Source organism: Solanum tuberosum, unplaced genomic scaffold (assembly GCF_000226075.1).
Source record: "Solanum tuberosum cultivar DM 1-3 516 R44 unplaced genomic scaffold, SolTub_3.0 scf00277, whole genome shotgun sequence".
Classification (NCBI taxonomy): Eukaryota; Viridiplantae; Streptophyta; class Magnoliopsida; order Solanales; family Solanaceae; genus Solanum; species Solanum tuberosum.
The window spans coordinates 800,235-820,930 of NW_006239197.1; the positions used below are offsets into that span (position 1 = coordinate 800,235).

At 33.9% G+C, this 20,696-nt stretch overlaps 2 protein-coding genes across 2 annotated transcripts; one reads left to right on the forward strand and one right to left on the reverse strand.

Annotated features, from left to right (window-relative positions):
* Window positions 1-679: 679 nt before the first annotated feature.
* PDR3 (pleiotropic drug resistance protein 3) lies at window positions 680-10,833 on the forward strand. Its single transcript, XM_006358490.2, has 24 exons — window positions 680-1,240; window positions 1,452-1,575; window positions 2,055-2,140; window positions 3,295-3,379; window positions 3,887-4,046; window positions 4,134-4,210; window positions 4,347-4,400; window positions 4,488-4,578; window positions 4,707-5,008; window positions 5,088-5,369; window positions 5,522-5,835; window positions 6,032-6,192; window positions 6,281-6,384; window positions 7,131-7,284; window positions 7,379-7,504; window positions 7,588-7,661; window positions 7,769-8,101; window positions 8,201-8,491; window positions 8,650-8,733; window positions 8,832-8,965; window positions 9,096-9,323; window positions 9,779-9,950; window positions 10,078-10,332; window positions 10,451-10,833. The coding sequence occupies exons 1-24, from the start codon at window positions 855-857 to the stop codon at window positions 10,715-10,717; spliced, it is 4,344 nt and encodes a 1,447-aa protein (XP_006358552.1). The 5' UTR covers window positions 680-854; the 3' UTR covers window positions 10,718-10,833.
* Window positions 10,834-11,631: 798 nt separating this feature from the next.
* On the reverse strand, window positions 11,632-14,047 carry METK1 (S-adenosylmethionine synthase 1-like). Its single transcript, NM_001288680.1, is given in 2 exon segments — window positions 11,632-12,992; window positions 13,927-14,047. A coding segment is annotated over 1 exon segment (1,182 nt). The 5' UTR covers window position 12,992; window positions 13,927-14,047; the 3' UTR covers window positions 11,632-11,809.
* Between the last annotated feature and the right edge of the window lie 6,649 nt (window positions 14,048-20,696).

A 20,696-nucleotide genomic window follows, 5' to 3' on the forward strand; every position in this document is an offset into this window, starting at 1 on the left:
GTGATCTCACATTCAAATAAAACACTAGGTGATTTTTTTTACATATGTTCTAGTTTTGATGTACATAGTACTTACCTAGTAAATGTTGCAGTGGATATCCCATAGAATTAGTCGAGGTGTACATAAGACGGTTATCAAAATAAAAAGAAAAGGTTTAATTTTTCCGTGTTCTTATATTATAGATTTATAGTATTGTTCATGGGGACCTTCTATTAAGCTGGAGTGTCTCACGCCTTTTCAAGAGTTCACATACAGAAATCACCCTCCCCCGACCCACCTCCCTCCAACTACAAAGATATGAAGAATAGTTAGAATATTATAATATATACTATATGATAAACAATATGAAGATTTTTTGATTTGTTTATTTTCTTGTCTCTTTTGCCAACTAATAAATAAATAGTGGCATGATCAAGGAAGAATCTTCTAGTTTAAGTCTTTGATATGTGGAATTTATGCACTTTCAGAGTTTTAGAATAATCAAATCCTTTTAATCCTCCAAGGAAAGTCAATGACTTTGTATGTGCCTTTAGAGAAATGTGCAGCACTCTTTTTCTATTCCTTCAACAATCCTTATTTATAATCACTTGTAAATAAGAATGCCTTTCTACAACATCTGTTTACTCTCTCTGTATGTCTCTTTCATTTACGTAATCTTTATAACGAAACAAGAATGCCTTAATTCATAATAAAAAGTTGAATGATGTATTTCCTTACCTCATCTATCTTACGGTTTAATTTTAGACATTCAAGCAAGGAATGAATATTTTATGTTAGACATACATGGTGCACCCCTTTTTTTTTCTTCTCCCTATAAAATGCAGGTTTTAAGCTGAAAACATTTACACCAAAAAATGGCTCAGCTTGTTAGTTCGGATGATATAGAGTCGATTAGAATGGATCTCTCAGAGATTGGAAGAAGCTTGAGATCATCATTCAGGCGCCAGACTTCGATTTTGAGGAGTAATTCAGCTTTGAGTGCTTCTGAAAAGGACGACGTTGTGGATGAGGAGAACATGTTGGCTTGGGCAGCAATTGAGAGACTGCCAACGTATGACAGGTTGAGATCATCTGTATTTGAGGAAGTCAATGGCAATGAGGCCAATGTTAAGACGAAAAGGGTAACTGATGTTACCAAGCTTAGACCTGTAGAAAGGCATGTTTTCATTGAAAAGATGATTAAACACATTGAACATGACAACCTTCAATTGTTACACAAAATCAGAAAGAGAATTGACAAGTAAGATTTCTGATAGTTACTTGCCAGTATAAGTTAAATTATTGAAGGTCATTGCTCTTGCATTTAAAATTGCCATCTTTTTTTTTGGTGATTGACAATGCTAAGTTATGATCATCATTATCCACATATCTCACGGCTTCTCTCTCATTTTATCAAAGTTTTATCTGTTAGACTTAATTCAATGACCTGAGGCTACGGTTTACTCTTGTAGAGTTGGTGTAGAATTGCCTACTGTGGAAGTGAGATACAAAAATTTAACCATTGAAGCAGAATGTGAGCTAGTTCATGGAAAGCCTCTCCCTACTCTATGGAATTCTCTCAAAAGCACAATAATGGTAAATTTTTGCTATTTGATTGAACACCATTTTTATTGTCATCAATCTGATCTCTTACATATGTGCTAGTTCAAATCAAAGTAGCAGGGCTGTATTTAAAAATTGATCATCAGGAGGCATTTATTAGGACTTCATGTAGGAGAAGGCGTTATAATTGAACCACTTGAACTGGGAATGCTTGAATCTTTCTTGTGCTAATCTGTCCAGTCCGATACTTTGGGTTGTCTACTTTTAATAGTATTTTCCATTAGTTGATTTTACCTACATGTGACAACAATAAGTTATTTTTCTGATGCACTGTAATCAATGCTGCTAGAAAAAGTAAGAGAGACTTAATGAGCATCTTTAAAGTAATCCTGGTTTCAGCACTCAAATGTTTAATGCATTCAGAAAGTGCAAGCTCCAGCATTAGGTTATTCTATTGTGCTACTTGTGATTTCGACAGTTCTCTTAATCTAGTGTTTCAATTTGTTCAACAGAACCTTGCCAGGCTTCCAGGCCTACAGTCAGAAATGGCCAAGATTAAAATCATTAATGATGTCAGCGGTGTAATAAAACCCGGACGGTATGTCATCAAAGCTTTTCCATGGCATATACTCAATTTAAATAGTTATGCCAATGTATTCATAAATAAATATGCCAACCACTTGGATTTCTAGTTTTTGACATGCAGGAGACAAATTTTTTCTAGCCATTGTTATTACTCTGCCAGTTATTCTAATCTCATATCTGGTGCAATAAGTGTCTCATCAATAGTCACTTGTTGACTGAACAAGAACAACAAAAACAGAATATGTGATGATTGTATTAAACTCAGTATTTGGTGAACATGCTTGTGAACTAGTCATCATAGCTTGTGAAGTACTATAGTTTCTGACTAGTTTGTGTCTTTTACTTTGTCTAGCTCTAATATTTTTATTGTCAGTACTTTTCTTTCTTCAATATTTTCATCATAACTTTTTACTCTTGCATTTCTTTCAAACCATGTTGTGAAAAGTCGAAGGTCAATTAGAAACAACCTCCCCACCTCACAAAGGTAGGGGTAAGGTCTGTATACACCCCACCCTCTCCAGACCCACTTGTGGGACTGTACTGGGTATATTATTGTTGTTGTTGCTTGTGAACTAATCATCCTTTGTTTAATTTATCACTTGATATTTACATTGCCCTATTCAGTAATGATCATTTTGGCAGTATGTAAGGGAAACGGTTAAGTGAACCAAAAAAGCATTCAGCCTCTCAATCATGTATTTACCTTGGGAACTTGATAATGTGCATTGTGTACTCAGTACAAACCTCCAGATACTTTTGCTTGGTTGGTTGAGTAATGTTCTTAATTAGTTTGATCCATAATTGCAACTGAAAGATGAATAATATACTTGCTCGCATGGTATTGTTCTGCAGAAAGTAAATTGACTAGCATTGATGCAAGTGATTATTTAGTGATTACATTATCATAAACATTAACTGGCAAGAGGGTCTTTTGAGGTATATTTGGTTTTTATGTGATTAAGTGTCCGAACTGGTCTTGCCTTTGTGATAATTTTGAGACGTAGGCTTGACTGCAGCTTACTTTTTCTGTCTAATTTCAGTCTACCTTTTAGCAGTTTTTGCTCCAGCATGTTCTGAATGGAGAGTTAGCTCTTCATTTTGAAATCATTGTTTTAACATGTGAGTTCTTGAACCTGAATTTACTCGAATTCTTTGCTATTCTTACAGTATGACTCTATTGCTTGGACCTCCTGGATGTGGAAAAACAACACTACTGAAAGCACTTTCAGGAAATCTGGATAACTCTCTTAAGGTCTCTTCAAGTTGTTTCTCTTTTAATGTCATATAAAAAAGAAAGCTGTTTTTGCTTTAATGTCAGCAAGAGAAAAATTTAGGAATACTTTCTTAAAAGAAATAAAATCCGTCAGCTCATATAAAGCAAATATTTTGATCTACAACATACTGGAATGTGTATTAATAGTTTTCTATTTCAATGAAATGAACTTTTCCAGGCCTTCATTTGTCGTATTTGTTTTATTAGTGATTTCTCTGGTTCTTCTTAGTTGCTTTTAGTTCCTTTATATCTTTAAGATCTCAGCTAGGGAACACTTAATTCCTATCTTTCTCCCGTTTTACCAAGAAAACAGAAGCTTTATTGACTTTACCAATGCCTCCTCCAAGAAGAAACTAGTGAACAGTTGCGCTAATTTTTGCTCCTTTACTTGAACAAGAATGATGTAGAATTCATGCATGGATAGATTTCATAACATTTGGAGTTGATGTCAATCTGACTGTGTCTGCTTCTGGTCATGTCTAACAGGTTTCTGGGGAGATTTCTTACAATGGTTATAAATTGGAGGAGTTTGTACCACAGAAAACTTCTGCATATATAAGCCAAAATGACCTACACATTCCTGAAATGACTGTTAGAGAAACAGTAGACTATTCATCTCGTTTTCAAGGAGTCGGAAGCAGAGCAGGTATGTCATTGAGCACATAGAAGATAAACCGTAAGTGATGAATACATTCCAGCACTAGTTTTTAAAGCAATGCCTTTCCTTTTGAAGATATTATGATTGACCTAAGCCGAAGGGAAAAAGAAGCAGGAATTGTTCCTGATCCAGATATAGATACTTACATGAAGGTAGTTTTAACATCAAGTTGTTCCTGTTTCATCTCTGTTGAGCTATATGTTGATTGATGTATTTATTGGATTAGCATTCCTCTGCAGTCAATGCTGTTATGGTTTTTACCTTCTAAATCAAATTTGAATCATGTAGGCGATTTCTGTTGAAGGACAAAAGACAAATCTTCAGACGGATTATATTCTGAAGGTAACTTTATTGAAGGACCCTATTTGACAATTATTTGTAGAGATCGGAATAGAAGTTTATGATTGCCACATTCTTGTATGTGTCCAGATTCTTGGACTTGATATTTGTGCTGACACATTGGTTGGTGATGCCATGAGAAGAGGTATATCGGGTGGTCAAAAGAAAAGACTGACAACAGGTAAATTTAAAGTATGATCTGCTTCGTAACAAAGTTGTCAGTTGTATATGTTCTCCTATAAGTCTGCTGATGTACTTGATATCATTTGGAAAACAAGTATAAATCAACTAACTAATTGTGTGACACAGGAGAGCTTATTGTTGGCCCCACAAAAGCATTGTTTATGGATGAAATATCAAATGGCTTAGATAGCTCGACTACATACCAGATTGTTGCTTGCCTTCAGCAGCTGGCACATATTACAGATGCCACTATACTTGTCGCGCTTCTTCAACCAGCGCCAGAAACCTTTGATCTCTTTGATGATATAATCCTGATGGCTGAGGGAAAAATTCTTTACCATGGGCCAAGAAATTCTGCTTTAGAATTTTTTGAAAGCTGCGGGTTCAAATGTCCTGAAAGGAAAGGGGTGGCTGACTTCCTCCAGGAGGCAAGTCCATAGTAGTTAAATGGTTCGTTCATTTCTCTCTATCAATTAGAAGCTCATCAATTCTGTTCTTTGTTTTCAGGTTACGTCGAAAAAGGATCAAGCACAGTATTGGCATGGAACTAAAGAAACATATAAATTTCTGTCAGTTGATACATTATCAAGAAAATTTAAGGAATCTCCATACAGGAAAAAGCTGAATGATGAACTTTCTGTTGCATATGATAAGTCCAGGTGTCATAGAAATTCTATAACCTTTCATGACTATTCACTTCCTAAATGGGAACTCTTTCGAGCTTGTATGTCAAGAGAATTACTTCTGATGAAAAGAAATTCTTTTATCTACATATTCAAAAATGTTCAGGTCAGTGATCAGTCTTTTCGTTTTATTATATTATGGTAGTTCAATCTACAGAATATTGTATACTCATTCAAATTATCCAATGCAAAGATAGAAGTCACATTTTCCTTATTGAGATTTCACAACTTATTGCAATTTTTGCTTCTATTATGCAGCTTGTCTTCATTGCATTCATAACTATGACAGTATTTTTGAGAACTCGGATGGATACTGATCTTTTACATGCAAATTATTATTTGGGAGCTCTGTTTTTTGCTCTCATCATTCTTCTTGTGGATGGATTCCCTGAGCTCACCATGACAATAGCAAGACTTTCAGTTTTCTATAAACAGAACGACTTGTGCTTTTACCCAGCATGGGCGTATGCAATTCCTGCTGCAATTCTCAAGATTCCTCTCTCTGTATTAGAATCTGTCATTTGGACATGTCTGACCTATTATGTCATTGGTTTCAGCCCTGAGGCTGGAAGGTTAGTGCTACTGCTACATGTAAATATCGTATACTTCAATTGTTGCTGTTCTTTCAACTATAGTTTTGGTGGTTATATGCCACCATCTCCAATAGGCTTCCATCAGCAGCTTAAACTTTACCTATTCCAGCTATCTTTAAGTAATGATTTGAACAAAATTTCAAGCATTTTCGTGTCAAAACTGTGTCACTTACAGGTTCTTCCGGCAGTTACTTCTATTATTTGCTGTGCACATGACATCGATCTCCATGTTCCGTTTCTTGGCTTCTGTCTGCCGGACTGTTGTTGCTTCTACAGCTGCTGGTAGCTTATCAATCTTATTTGTCTTTTTATTCAGCGGATTCGTAATACCAAGACGTAAGGTTTCCTACTTCTTTATTCATTTTTGATATTATGCTCATGTGAGGGTGAGTAGCATAACTAAAATACCACTATTTGACTACAGCCTCAATGCCAGTTTGGCTGAAATGGGGATTTTGGATTTCTCCGTTGACATATGGTGAGATAGGTCTTTCTGTAAATGAATTTCTAGCCCCAAGGTGGCAAAAGGTGAGAGCCAATAATAGCTCAAATACTTTGCTTCTTTCAGTTGTTTAACTGACTTATGCACATTGCATGTGGAAGACAAGTTCAGCACAAAATGATTGTTTTGAGGCACCTATATGCAATATTGAAAAGTATTCACTATGTTTTGTCATGAAATTACACTCGAAAAATAAAGAAATAGAGATCATCCGTATAAGAAAATGACAAAGTATTGTCGTCTGTCTGTTCGTTTTTGTTATCTGAAACTATCTAGGGAAGGTTCTAAGAGTTCAATGACAGATATCCATGTCAATGGTAGTGACTTGGCTCAAATTTGTAACAAGTTCTCTTTGATTCCCAGAAACACCTGAAGATGCAATGTTCTTAATCAGATACACAACAGATCACATTCTGGAAGGCATTAGTACTTTTTTCCTTGAAGAGAAATAGTAATATAAAGGCTACCTTGGACGATAGTATTCCTATTGTAACTATTCATTGAAGTACTTCATAGGCACTCAGTTTCGATAGTTGAATTCCCTCTCGAACTAGGGTACACTAGTTTTAACTGTAGTAACCTCTAAAATGTGCCATAAAATTCTACATGAAGAGAATAACTCAAATTGATAGATTATCAGCCTCGTTAGATGTTTTACTACCTTGATACATACATGTCTGTAACATGAATCAAATATATTTATCCGTCTTATAGAAGATTAGATTAATTATCTATTCAATACACATATCACATTCTTCATTTGTTAACACAGACGCTCTCGACAAACACAACTATAGGGAATGAAGTCCTTGAAAGCCGTGGATTAAACTTTGATGGATATTTGTATTGGATATCAGTTTGTGCCTTGTTTGGCTTTACAATACTGTTTAACATTGGTTTCACCTTGGCCTTAACTTTCTTAAAAGGTATGTTCATCGTTTTTTGTACTCCACAGAAATGAAGAATCTGCACAATAGATCTTGTAATTTACTTGCTGGTTCTCTTGAAAATGTGATGCAGCTCCTGGATCTCGAGCTATTATATCAAGGGATAAGTACTCCCAAATAGAAGGAAATAGCGATTCTTCTGATAAAGCTGATGCAGAAGAAAATTCCAAGACAACGATGGATTCTCATGAAGGAGCAGGTTGCCTTCTTATTCTATTGCAGGAATTATTGTATGAGAAATATTTTATTTTTTTTACTTTCTCATCTCTTATTGTTTTCCAGGAAGAATGGTTCTACCTTTTGAACCCCTATCTCTTGTGTTTCGAGATGTTCAGTACTCTGTTGACACTCCTGCGGTGATCTTCTAAACCTATCTCATTTAGTATTGCATCATTTTTGGATAATCAAAAGCTGTTGAAACCAAATTTCAGTGGCTGAGGTTGTGATGGTATGTCCATTTCAGGCAATGAAAGAGCTTGGTTTCACACAAAATAAACTCCAACTTCTTTCAGACATAACTGGCGCACTTAGACCTGGTGTCCTTGCAGCCCTTATGGGTGTCAGTGGGGCTGGAAAAACAACCCTGCTTGATGTTCTTGCCGGTAGAAAAACAAGTGGTCATGTGGAAGGAGAAATAAAAGTTGGTGGGTACCCTAAAGTTCAAGAGACATTCGCTAGAGTTTCAGGTTACTGTGAGCAGACAGACATACATTCTCCTCAGATAACTGTAGAAGAATCAGTTATATTTTCTGCTTGGCTACGACTTCATCCTCAGATTGATTCCAAAACGAAATATGTACGAGCTTAATAATATAAAGTTTGAATTAATGTTTCTTTCATGAACATCATTCCTTCTGGCGATATCTTTATTTGAACTGATGTGGCACTTGTGCAGGAGTTTGTGAAAGAAGTCCTTGAGACCATTGAGCTAGATGGTATAAAAGACACGATGGTTGGTATGCCGGGTGTTAGTGGGCTCTCAACTGAACAACGTAAACGGCTGACAATTGCTGTGGAGCTTGTTGCAAATCCCTCAATTATCTTCATGGATGAACCCACAACAGGGTTGGACGCAAGGTCAGCTGCAATTGTCATGCGGGCTGTGAAAAATGTTGCTGATACAGGAAGAACAATAGTTTGTACCATCCACCAACCAAGCATTGACATATTTGAAGCATTTGATGAGGTAAGATGTATGTGAGGAGCAATTTTGTACTTAGTAATGCAGAAATCTTGAAGTAAAAGTAAAGACATCTACTTAGAAGTATCTTTCAGTTTGTGTAACTACGCATCCTTCATGGATATCATCAAAAAGTTATTTGTCTGAAATGTGCTCTTTTGCAGCTGATTCTATTGAAAACTGGTGGGCGCATGATCTACTGGGGACCACTCGGACGAAATTCTTGTAAAATGATTGAATATTTTGAGGTGCACTAATCTCCCTTTTTATTAATGTTGCAGCAAGCTAGTAATAAAAGCTTCTTCGCATAGTAGCTGAGACTACTGTTTTTTCTCCGATTTGACAGGGTATCTCTGGTGTGCCTAAAATAAAGAACAACTACAATCCAGCAACATGGATGTTAGAGGTTACATCAACATCTAGTGAAGCTGAGACCAGCATAGACTTCGCTGAAGTATATAAGAATTCTGCTCTACACAAGTTAGTCATAGCTTTTCACCTCATCTAGTTTAGCATTAGTTTTAAAATGCCTCTTAAACATTGTATCACTTATAAGCACATTTTGCATGTAACCAATGCATGATTCCTCTTTGGTTTACACTTCTTGTAGAAATAACGAAGAGCTTGTGAAAAAGCTGACTTTCCCACCAGCTGGTTCAAAAGATTTGTATTTCCCCACCCAATTTTCACAGAATGGCTGGGGACAATTCAAGACTTGCTTCTGGAAGCAATACTGGTCCTATTGGAGGAGTCCTTCATACAATTTGATGCGCTCTCTGCACATGATTTTTGCTTCCGTTGTTTTTGGATTGCTCTTCTGGGACAAGGGGACGAAACTGTAAGACAATAAAATACTATTCAACCAAAGCTCAATTATCTTATCGACTACATGCTTCATTATGCTGTGGGAATTAAAACTTTCTACATCCTCATGGAAATTCCTTGGCCACTTCTGAGTAACATGTTTTTGCAATTGTGATGCTTAATTGAGTGGTAGGCATGATACAGTTGATAAGGGAATTAGGTTGTCTGATCCTATAATTTCTCTTCCTGTTTGGTTTATTAACTTTTTAAAAAATGGCTTTATCTTTTCTTTGTTGACATCACCCACACTGTTAAAACAGAACTCTGGAGTCCTATTTTTGGCGTGTGAAGTTGATGCAGCAGAACTGAAGTTCTCCCTCGATGATAATGGACTTAGTTATGCATGCATTGTATGTACATGTTATATAGTTGAACAACTTAAATATTTTCTTATACTGCCTTTTTGTTTTTCTTCCTCCTTTTTGACAGAGATGACCAGCAGAGTGTCTTCAGTGTATTTGGTGCTATGTTCACTGCAGTAATCTTCTGTGGCATAAATAATTCATCTTCAGTTTTACCATATGTGACCACGGAGCGATCAGTCCTATACCGGGAAAGATTTGCTGGAATGTATGCATCATGGGCTTATGCATTAGCACAGGTAAGATATAAAGGCTTTCAATCTTGGCATGTTGACTAATGGGGGATTCAATAATTCCATATCTTACACTTGTCTTCAATGGTTCACTGCTTCATATTTTTGAGTCTCGAGTACCTTGATTTTGTAGGTGGCAATTGAAATTCCATATCTTTTAGCTCAAGCACTTGCATTTACTGTCATCACCTATCCAATGATTGGATATTATTGGTCGGCCCACAAGGTTTTGTGGTACTTCTATTCGATGTTCTGCACATTGTTGTACTTCACATACTTGGGAATGATGCTTGTTTCATTGACACCAAACTTGCCAGTAGCTGCAATTCTTCAGTCATCCTTTTACACAATGTTCAACCTCTTTGCCGGATTCTTGATACCAAAAGCTGTAAGTGGATCAGAATTTAAGCCTCCTTGAATATAGAGATCAACGAGTATTATATAATTACCGCTGTCTATGTGTGTGTATTTACACTTCAATCTTTCTCCTTTTCCTTTCATTGCAGCAAATTCCAAAATGGTGGATCTGGTTCTATTATCTAGTACCTACATCGTGGACGTTGAATGGGATGCTTACTTCACAATATGGAGATGTTGATACAGAGATTACTGTGTTTGGAGATAAGAAATCAGTAGCAGCCTTTATTAGGGACTATTTTGGATTTCACCACAACCAATTACCTATTGTTGGTGTTGTTTTGATTGCATATCCCCTAGTTTTTGCCACTTTATTTGCATTCTTCATTGGGAGGTTGAACTTCCAAAGAAGGTGATTTTGCAACTTGTTCATTTGTTGTTTGCAGAAACTTATACTAATATATTATCCAAATTAAATACTTCCCCTGTTCCTTTTGTACATTAGACTGGTGAATTTTACTTTGAATTGACCAGGAATGTAATTTGCTTTTACTACAGTTTTCCATTTTTAATATTATCAATGACTGAACAAATCCAATTCCATTTCAAATAGTATATTATTTCGTACTAGTTTCAATAATCAATGGTCCAATGTTACTATTATTCCATGGTCTTTTCTTAACCAATTGGTATTCGAATTTCACTCATCTCACTAATTCAGAGTTGGACCATAGAAAACTTACTATGTGGACTTTTAGAAACAAGACAACTTTATTTGTTTGGTTCAATCTTAAAATCTAAATTAAGGATGGAAGGTCCTTCAATATATAACACCACAAGTTTAAAATCACTATCGAATTCATTGTTGCAAATTTTCTTCTTTTTTTTCCTCAAATGAACAAAAGCAAATAAGAAAAATTATACCTTTGGGAAACCGTCGTTGCTTGTTTCTCTGAAATTACTGATTCAATATCTTGGTCCAAATATAATTTCTAATTAAAATCTTGAAAAATATTTGTGACCAAAAGTTTTTCAAAATGTAGTTGCAGTGAATTGGAAATTGGTTTTAGTCAAAGCCCCAATTTGTCACGCCTTAATCTTCTCATTAGAAAGCGAAGTTGGCTAGCTGATTTGCGAAAACGAGTGGTGGGGTAGATAAACCAAACTAAACATGAAACACATCGCCTTACACACTTACAACATAGTAATTTCATTGTTAGCCAACGAATCATAATACAGAAAACATCACTGCTGCTTCCCTAGTGCACAACTACTGTCATTTGCACTCATCATTTTTCAATATATTTTCATAAGAACATCATTCCACAAATGCACTAATTTTTATGTATATAATATAATAGTTTTTTTTTCCTTAACATTCCAAGGCCTAAGATATCCAACACAATGGAAACAGGACAATAACAAAATAAAGGTTCAAAAGAGAAAATACAACGACAAGCAAAAACGACAAAGAACAAAAAACATAGGCAAGCACTTTCAGACACTTATTAGTCTTGGGGCTTTTCCCACTTGAGGGGCTTGACAACTTCCCATGTGAAATCGGGGTCATCACGTCCAAAGTGACCATAGGCAGCAGTTTTCAAGAATCTTCCATTGCCACCCCTCTTCAAATCCAAGTTAATGGACATCATTCCAGGTCTGAAGTCGAAGTTCTCCTTAACGATCTTCAAAATTTCCTTGTCGGGGATCTTTCCAGTGCCATAGGTGTCAACAAATACAGACAATGGCTCAGGCACACCGATGGCATAAGAAACCTGCACGATGCATCTGCGAGCGAGTCCACTAGCTACAATACTCTTTGCAGCTTGCCTTACGATGTATGCACCACTCCTGTCAACCTTGGTTGGGTCCTTGCCCGAGAAAGCACCACCACCATGAGCACCCCAACCACCATATGTGTCAATGATGATTTTACGACCAGTGAGACCAGCATCACCATGAGGTCCACCAATAACAAATCGGCCAGATGGGTTAAGGTGGAAGATTGTCTTCTCGTCAAGGTACTTCTCTGGGATGACTGGCTTGATGACATGCTCCTTAAGGTCGCGGGCAATCTCATCATTTGTAACGGTCTCATCGTGTTGGGTGGAGATAAGAACAGTGTGTACCTTAATTGGAATCATGGCACCATTGTCATTGCAATACTCAACAGTAACTTGAGTTTTGCCATCAGGCCTCAACCAGGGGCAGGTGCCATTCTTGCGGACTTCTGTAAGGCGGGCACCAAGTTTAGTTGCAAGCACGTGACTGAGAGGCATTAATTCAGGGGTCTCATCGGTGGCATAGCCAAACATGTGACCCTGGTCACCAGCACCAATCTCCTCGGGGCGTTTGGTCAGATGGCCGTGGACACCTTGAGCAATATCAGGACTTTGCTGCTCAATGTAAACAAGGACCTTGCAGTTATCAGCATCAAGACCAACATCATCAGAAACAAATCCAATATTACGGCATGTGTCACGCACAATCTTCTCATAGTCTACAATAGCCTTGGTCGTGATCTCACCAAAGACCATGACCAAGTTGGTCTTGGTGCAAGTTTCACATGCAACTTTGCTCTCAGGATCTTGCTCAAGGCAGGCGTCAAGAACTGCATCAGAGATCTGATCACAGAGCTTGTCTGGGTGACCCTCGTTCACAGACTCGGAGGTGAATAGGAAAGTTTCCATTCTACAAGAAGATAAAATCAATTACATAAGTTCAGCATACTTTATACAGAGTATCAGTGCAACTTCTTCACATAACAAACAATGAAATGCTAAGAGACTGATGCAACAAGTAAAGTATCAGTGAAAATTCTCCAGCTTGCTAAAAGTTTATATTCCTAACCACAAGAATGGCTATTGGATAATGCACCAAGAAAAGAGATTCTATGCAAAATATTCTCTCAATTAAAGGGGTTATTCCTATATTATATCAACTAAAGTAATTTATCCTCACCTGACAAAATTAAAGAAAAAGCCCAACGAAATCTCTTTTTATCTATAAAATATCAAGCTGGACCACCAATTTTGATAAGGATCTACAACTTTTAAAAACGCACTAGAGTTAAGCTAAAATCTTCTACTCCAAAGTTGGCAAAAGCATATTTGCACCAGATCTAGCTCATCTCTTACAAGACAAAACCTCCACCATACCAATCAATTATTTCTAATCTCTAAGTGATTCTGAAAAACAACAAAGTAAAGATATTGTAATCATACTACAAAGCAACAAAGAAGCTCACCCAAAACAGCAAAAAATATTTTACAAAAAAACAAACATGTTGAGAACATCAAAGTTTTCAGTATAAAGCAGGGTTTTTTAAGAGTAAAAATACAGAAGCGTTTCAAAATTTTCATGGAAAGACAAATTAATTAAAAAATGAACAGGAAAATTAGTTAATTTCCAGACTCAAGAAACAGTTCCTTCCCTCCCCTGTTCACAACACCCAAGTTAAAACATAACCAACCCTAAACAAACCAAATAAAAACACAATCTTTCTTCACTTCAAAACCCCAAAGAAATTAAGGACAAAACACCCAGATCTATCATAAAATCCCCAGCAAGAAAACAACAAAAACCCATGAAAGACTAGTATTGAACTAGCTAAACTTAAAATTACCTCAAGAAAAAGGCAAGTGAGGAACCCAACAGCGAACTAATAGAAAAAGAGGTTTAGAAATGTCTGAAAGGAGCAATCTTTTTACCCCTTGAGAGAAGAAACCTCTTTGTATTTTTGGTTCGCCAAATGCTTGCGAGTTTTTATCTTACACTTTGGAGTCTTATTTATAGACCCTCCATGGCCATGGTCTTAACATCCATTGCTCACGTGCTCTCCTTAATTCTGACTAATTAAGGTGGTTGGATTTCTGTTTGGTAATGATCTGAACCGTTGATGACGTATGGGGTATTGATCTAACGGTTAGGAAATGTTTGGGGTGGGTAAGGAGGGTAGCATATCCACATAATTATATTTATCCTGTTTTATTAGTGGAAAAACAGAATTAATTAGTGCTGACATGGTGTTTACCAACCCCCTTATGCGGGCCATGGGCCGGGCTTGGGTTATTTGCTTCGGGCTAATAGGGTCAGTTAGATGTTTCTATCCTTTTCGTCTCAATTTATCTGGAATAGTTTAATTTTTTGAGAGTCAAATAAGTATTTTTATTGTATTTTTTTCACATGTATGGATCACAACAATTTGGTGTATAGGTGCTTTCACATGCTATAATTTTTTTTACAATGTATAGATAAGTTAATAAATTAGAGAAAATTATGCGGTTAAGTAAACTTATACTATTTAATTACTCATAATAGCTAGAGCAACTTTTACATATAACAAACATAAAAATCATATTTGTATGTTATAGCTATAGTTTGCATAATTGCGCTCCATATCAAATTTTTATGTTTGCTATGGAGCTTTTGATTTGTATAATTCGCTACAAACATCCAATTTTATACAAATTATTCAGTTTTGTATAAATTCATTTATACATTATAATTTTGTATAATAAGATCTGTATTTGTATGATTATAAGTGTATAGGACGAAAATATATGTATTTGTATTTGTATATACACTTTTCTCTCGCTTTATACAAACACAAACGCATTTTATATCAAAATGTATAAAATGGCTAATTGTATACCGAAAATGGCTAATTGTATACCTAATAAGATGGCAAAAAAAAGGGATGTTTGTTGCGAATTACAATTAAAATAAACTATAGTCATAACATTTAATTTGAATTAATAGTTTGTTATTTCATACAATTTTCCCTAATAGCTATAGTTTGCTATAATTACCCCTCGCGACTAACATTAACCATTAATTATGTGAGTTGACTTCGAGTTTGTATAATTAGTTATGTTTGTATAATTCATCACATGTGTATAATTCACAACTAACAATTCTTCATTTGATTTGTATTTGTATATGACGATTATTTCCTTTGGTTTTTCAGTTTTGTCATCATATAAATTCAATTTTTTTGTGTATAACTTTTTAAAGTTTGTATAAACGTGTAGTTTTCGAATTTTGTATAATATAATTTATATAATGTAATTTGTATAATATATTTTATATAATAGTTTAAAGTTCATATGTTTATGTTTGTATCAATTTGTTATTTCGAGTTTTATCATATTTGTATAATTCCAGACTTTTTATTAGTCAATTATACAAAAACACGCGAATTATACAAATGTAACTGCTAATTATACAAACGAGATGTGAATTATACAAATTATCTCCCTCTCTCCTCCCTCTCCCAATCTTGTTCGCCTCTCTCCTCCCTCTCCTAATCTCGCTCGCCTCTGTCCCAATCTCACTTGCTAGAATTTACAAATATATATGTATAATATACAATTATTTAACCGATATACATATACAATTTATCTCTCTTCCACTCTCTGCCCTCACTCGCTCTCCTCTCTCCTCCCTCTCCCAGTATCACTCGCCACTCTCCTCCCTATAACATGTTGCTACGAATCGTAATTATAGCTATGAAGTGTAATTAGGCTATTTTTGAGTGACTATATGCGAAAGTTCCTCTAGAAATTACTCCATCTGTCTCAATTTATATGACTTATTTTCCTTTTCAGTCAGTCTCGAATAAAATGCCACATTTCTATATTAAGTAACAATTTAACTTTGAAATGTTCATTTTACTCTTAATAAAATGATTTATAGTCACACAAATTTCTATCTTTCAGTTTAGACCACAAATTTCAAAAATCTTTCTTTCTTAAACTCCTACCGAGTCAAACTAGCAAGGAGTGAACATTTTAGTTTGATAAAGTATTTGAAGTAACATTTAGCTAGCGTTTGGCCATAGATTTTCAAATATTTTTGGCAAATATTATTTGTGTGAAAATTTAGGCGAAATTTTACCATGTGTTTGGACTTTGGCCATGATATTTGGGAAACATATTTCACTTTTTTAGAAAAATATGATTTCTACCCAGAAGTTTTAAAAACTATCAAAACTAACTATAAGTTTGTATTACAAGTCAATTGGATCTTCGTTACAACAAATAACAAGTCGTGTCCATGACATTAGAGCAATGTGGTAGTCTGGAGTGAGCGCAACAAACACCATTCCATATAACGTGAAGTAGACAAAGCACATGACTTTGTTATACTGAGCCGATTGTTCATCATTTTCATCAACAACCATATCATCACTGAATATTTCATCACTACTTTGGTGTTCACGTAAAAAATTATGTAATACAACACAAGCAACTACTATAGAGGGTGTTTTTATAAAAGACAAAAGTTTGGTGTAGAAATTGAATTTTTAAAAGATCTCAAATAATGAGATTTGATCCAAAAACTAGTTTTTTCTAGTATTTGAGAATTTGGGTTATTTGCCAAATAATGATAAATTGCAAGAACAAACACTATTTGCCAAAAAATTCCCCAAATTTTACTTGAAAAATCTATGGCCAAACGGGTCAATAATAAGTTGGAAAGGTTTGGTGAAAGCCACTCACCAACCTTCACAAACTTGTTTGAAAATGCTCAATCCTGTCATTTTCTCTCTGGTGTTAGCCTATTATAAGCTGACACTAGTAACAATATTGTAACTTGATAATGCCTAGGAAATTTACTTACTAATTGTCAACACTAGTTGTCAAATTTTTTTTAAAATGTGATGTCTGACTCAATTTACACGTATTTTAATCAATTATACAAAGTATCTGCTATATTTCACAGGCATAAATATTGCGTAACTTACTCAACTTGTTAATTGACAATTCAATCCATTATTGATATTTCTTTGTAAAAGAACTACAGTGTTTCGTGTATAAATCCATCTAATTGTTACGTCATTTTTAACTAACTAAATAATACTACTTATAGTTAAGATATTTTTCAAAATATACTTGCGTAATTATCTATCAGTCCATTTTGGCCTCGTTGCCACTTGCCACAAACAAATACAAACGACTTAGATGATTAATACAGGCACTAATTAAAAATTAAATTTGCTACATAGTCAAAAGACCAATGGAATTGGATTGACCACGTTGTTAATTTAAAATTAGTCCTTTCAAACATTTTTAAAAAAAAGAAAAGAAACCCACTGAATCAAAATACCAAATAAAGCATGCCACATGCAGCATGGAAGGATAAGGTACACAGATACTATTCCCACCCATTGAAACTAGACAACTAACATTAGTTCGGACTAAATAAGAGTTTGTTTGACATTATTGTTGGAAGGTTAAAAATATTTATTTTAAAAAGAAAAATTAATATTTTAAAAATAAAATATGGTGTTTTGGCAAATCAATAAAATTGCTTTTAAATAGAAGCATAAGCGGTTTTTCTTTGTTGAGCAAAAACTAAAAAATTATTTTTTAAAAAAAAGCAGAAGTAGAAATAGAATTATTTTTTTACAATACCAAAATATTCCTTTTATATTTACATATTTCCTCAGATATCCCTTATTAGTTAATTAATTAATTAATTAACATATCTCGTAACTTTGGTAAAAGTTTCATTTAAGAATTTTACTTTTATATAATATTTTTTTATTTTACGTTTATTATCATTACTTTATATTTGATGTTTTGAATTATATTTAAATCATCATATCAATATTATATCAATATTTACTTATTTTTTATTTGTCTATGTATAACATTGATTGAAAAATTGAATATATACATTTTAGTTTAATAAAAATAAAAGTTTGATTAATTTTTTTATAATAGATATTTAAAATAATTTCTATCTATAACGTAATCTTCATATTAAAAGTACATTAATACTTGTCTTTTTTTATAATTTGACATAAAAGCACTTTTAAAAAAAGATTAATCAAACACAATTTGCTTATCAAAAGCACTTTTCAAATAAATTAGTAAAACACAAATTTATTTTTTCAAAAACACTTTCCTGAAAAGCTATTTTTAAAAAATGCTTCTAAAAATAAGCAGATTTTAACAGTAATGCCAAACATTCTCTTAATTTTTTTAGATCTATGAGGAATCATCTCCTGGTATAACCATAGACTAATCAACGTTTAGTGCAATTAAAGTCTGATTACGTACATTAATTTAATTTTTAATGATTAGAAGCTGGATCAATCTTGCTTTTTTTTAATGTGTTACATATATAAGCTAGACTAGACTGTCAACAAACTCAGGTGAGTTGAAGTCGAACATGACATATATATGTTCCTAATTTTTGCAGGGCAAAATGAGGTGAAACGTTATAGGGAATTAGGCATTTCACCTTTAATTATATTATTAAAATTTATTCTGATTAGCTAATTCTTATAACCAATTGGGATAAAATAATTTATCTTATTCCATTTATCAATGAACCTCTACGCAAAAAGGACCAAGGCTCGCGTTGAACCAATACATCAAAATTCAAATGGGCTCTTCTATTTCATGACGTCTAACAAAATATATTACATAATACTTTTTTCTTTAGATATACGTGTATAGATATTTGAATAAGTTAACAGGCACTATAACAAAAAAAAACAATTTTTAGCGGTAGTAAATAGACATATTTTTAAAGATCGTGCTAAAGTCTCTAACGACACTAGTTAAGCGTCATTAGATCCAATGTCACTAATGACTTTAGAGAAATATACAAAGAATGCTAATTACCGCTAAAAATATATATTTAGCGGCAATTGAGCTATTGCCGTTAATTAATTACCGCTAAAGATCATTTTTGATGTAGTGAGGTCTATTACTATATCAAAAATAATTTTTAGCAGTAATTAAATAACAGTAATAGTTTAATTATCATTAAATATATTCTTTTAGCAATAATTAGTACTCTTTATAAATATCGGTAAAGTTTATATCAACATTATCCAATGAGACAATGACAACTAACTAATGTTGGTAAAAGTTTTAACACTCTTTATTAAAAACATATTTATTGCTTGGTTCCACCGCTACCAATATCAATAAAAAATAATTTTTTAATTAAAAATATAGTTATTACTGCTAGAATTGTCTACGTGGATTCGCTTCTATCTCTTCGTGAGTGGTGAAGCACATGCACATGAAACATCCAAATCCACAACCATGTGTACCGTTATTGCAGTAATTGTTTTTTCCTTTGCATGGGAAAACGCAAACAGAAAAAGGAAAATAATCCCTGAGCATATTATCGGGTCGTAGTGGAGTGGTAAATATCTATATATTCTTAAATAAAGATTTTAAGTTCGATTTCTCTTGGTATGGAGTTCCCTTTGTTAGGAAGCGTTTTACTCCCAGTATGAAACTTCCTAGGCCTAACACAAATTCAATATTTAATCAGATTTCAATATAAGTTTCAAACACCGAATAAAAAACAACAAAAAAACAAATATATTGTCAAAAATTCATTAGCCCTGACGTCGGTGCACCGCGTATTAAAATTATCTCCAATAACTATTATCTCTGCCATTTTCTTATTAATTATTAATGGATCTTGGACTATAAAAGAATATTGAAATTAATTAGAAATCCAACTGCTAAGATATTTTTGAACAGACCCATTATAAAATATTTATAATCTTCAACCAGAATTCGGTAAGGTCATTGGGTGCTGGGATGAACAGAATTACTTTATAATAAAATTTGAAATTAGGTTCTGGAATAAACACAATAACTGAATAATAAAATTTGAAATTTAACTTTATCTCAGATTTAATTTGAGGTATTAATTAGCTAATTTTGAAATGTTATCCCATTAATTATTTGCACTAAAGCTCTAATAACTAAAATGCTAAAATTACTATCTCACATACCTTATTTTTTACTTATTCCATCTTTCATACAAAACCGTTGAAAGATATGAATGAACTTTAAGTTCAAATCAAAAAAGAGAAAGCTCTCCCACATCGTAACGGCTAGTTTTCGCATGATAATTACTCGTGTAGTGTGTACTATACAAGTAGGAAATAAATTTGGCTTTAATTTACTTTAACTTGATTTTTTTTAAAAACACACAAGTTGGTTTGTTTATTTCTACCCGTTTATATATTTTGCTTGCGAATATACATATACAAATAGGGTAAGTATTAGGGGTGTACATGACCGGGTTGATTCGGGTTTTCCAAAAATCAAACCAAATTATTTGTGTAAAAAATTTAATTTTATAAACCAAGCCAAACTAATAAAATTTGGATTTTTTCGGGTTTTTCAACCTCGGGTTGGTTCGGATTTTTCAAATACCAAACCAAACCATTGTGTCAAATTTTTAAATTTATAAATCAAACCAAACTAATAAACCTCAGATTTTTTCAGATTTTTGAATTTTTTCGGTAAAGTTTGCATACAAACATATAATTAACTTGTGCTCCAAATATTTCTTTAGTCCAACCAAAATACAATTATCTAAGGTGTTTCTTAAAAAAATAACACAAAA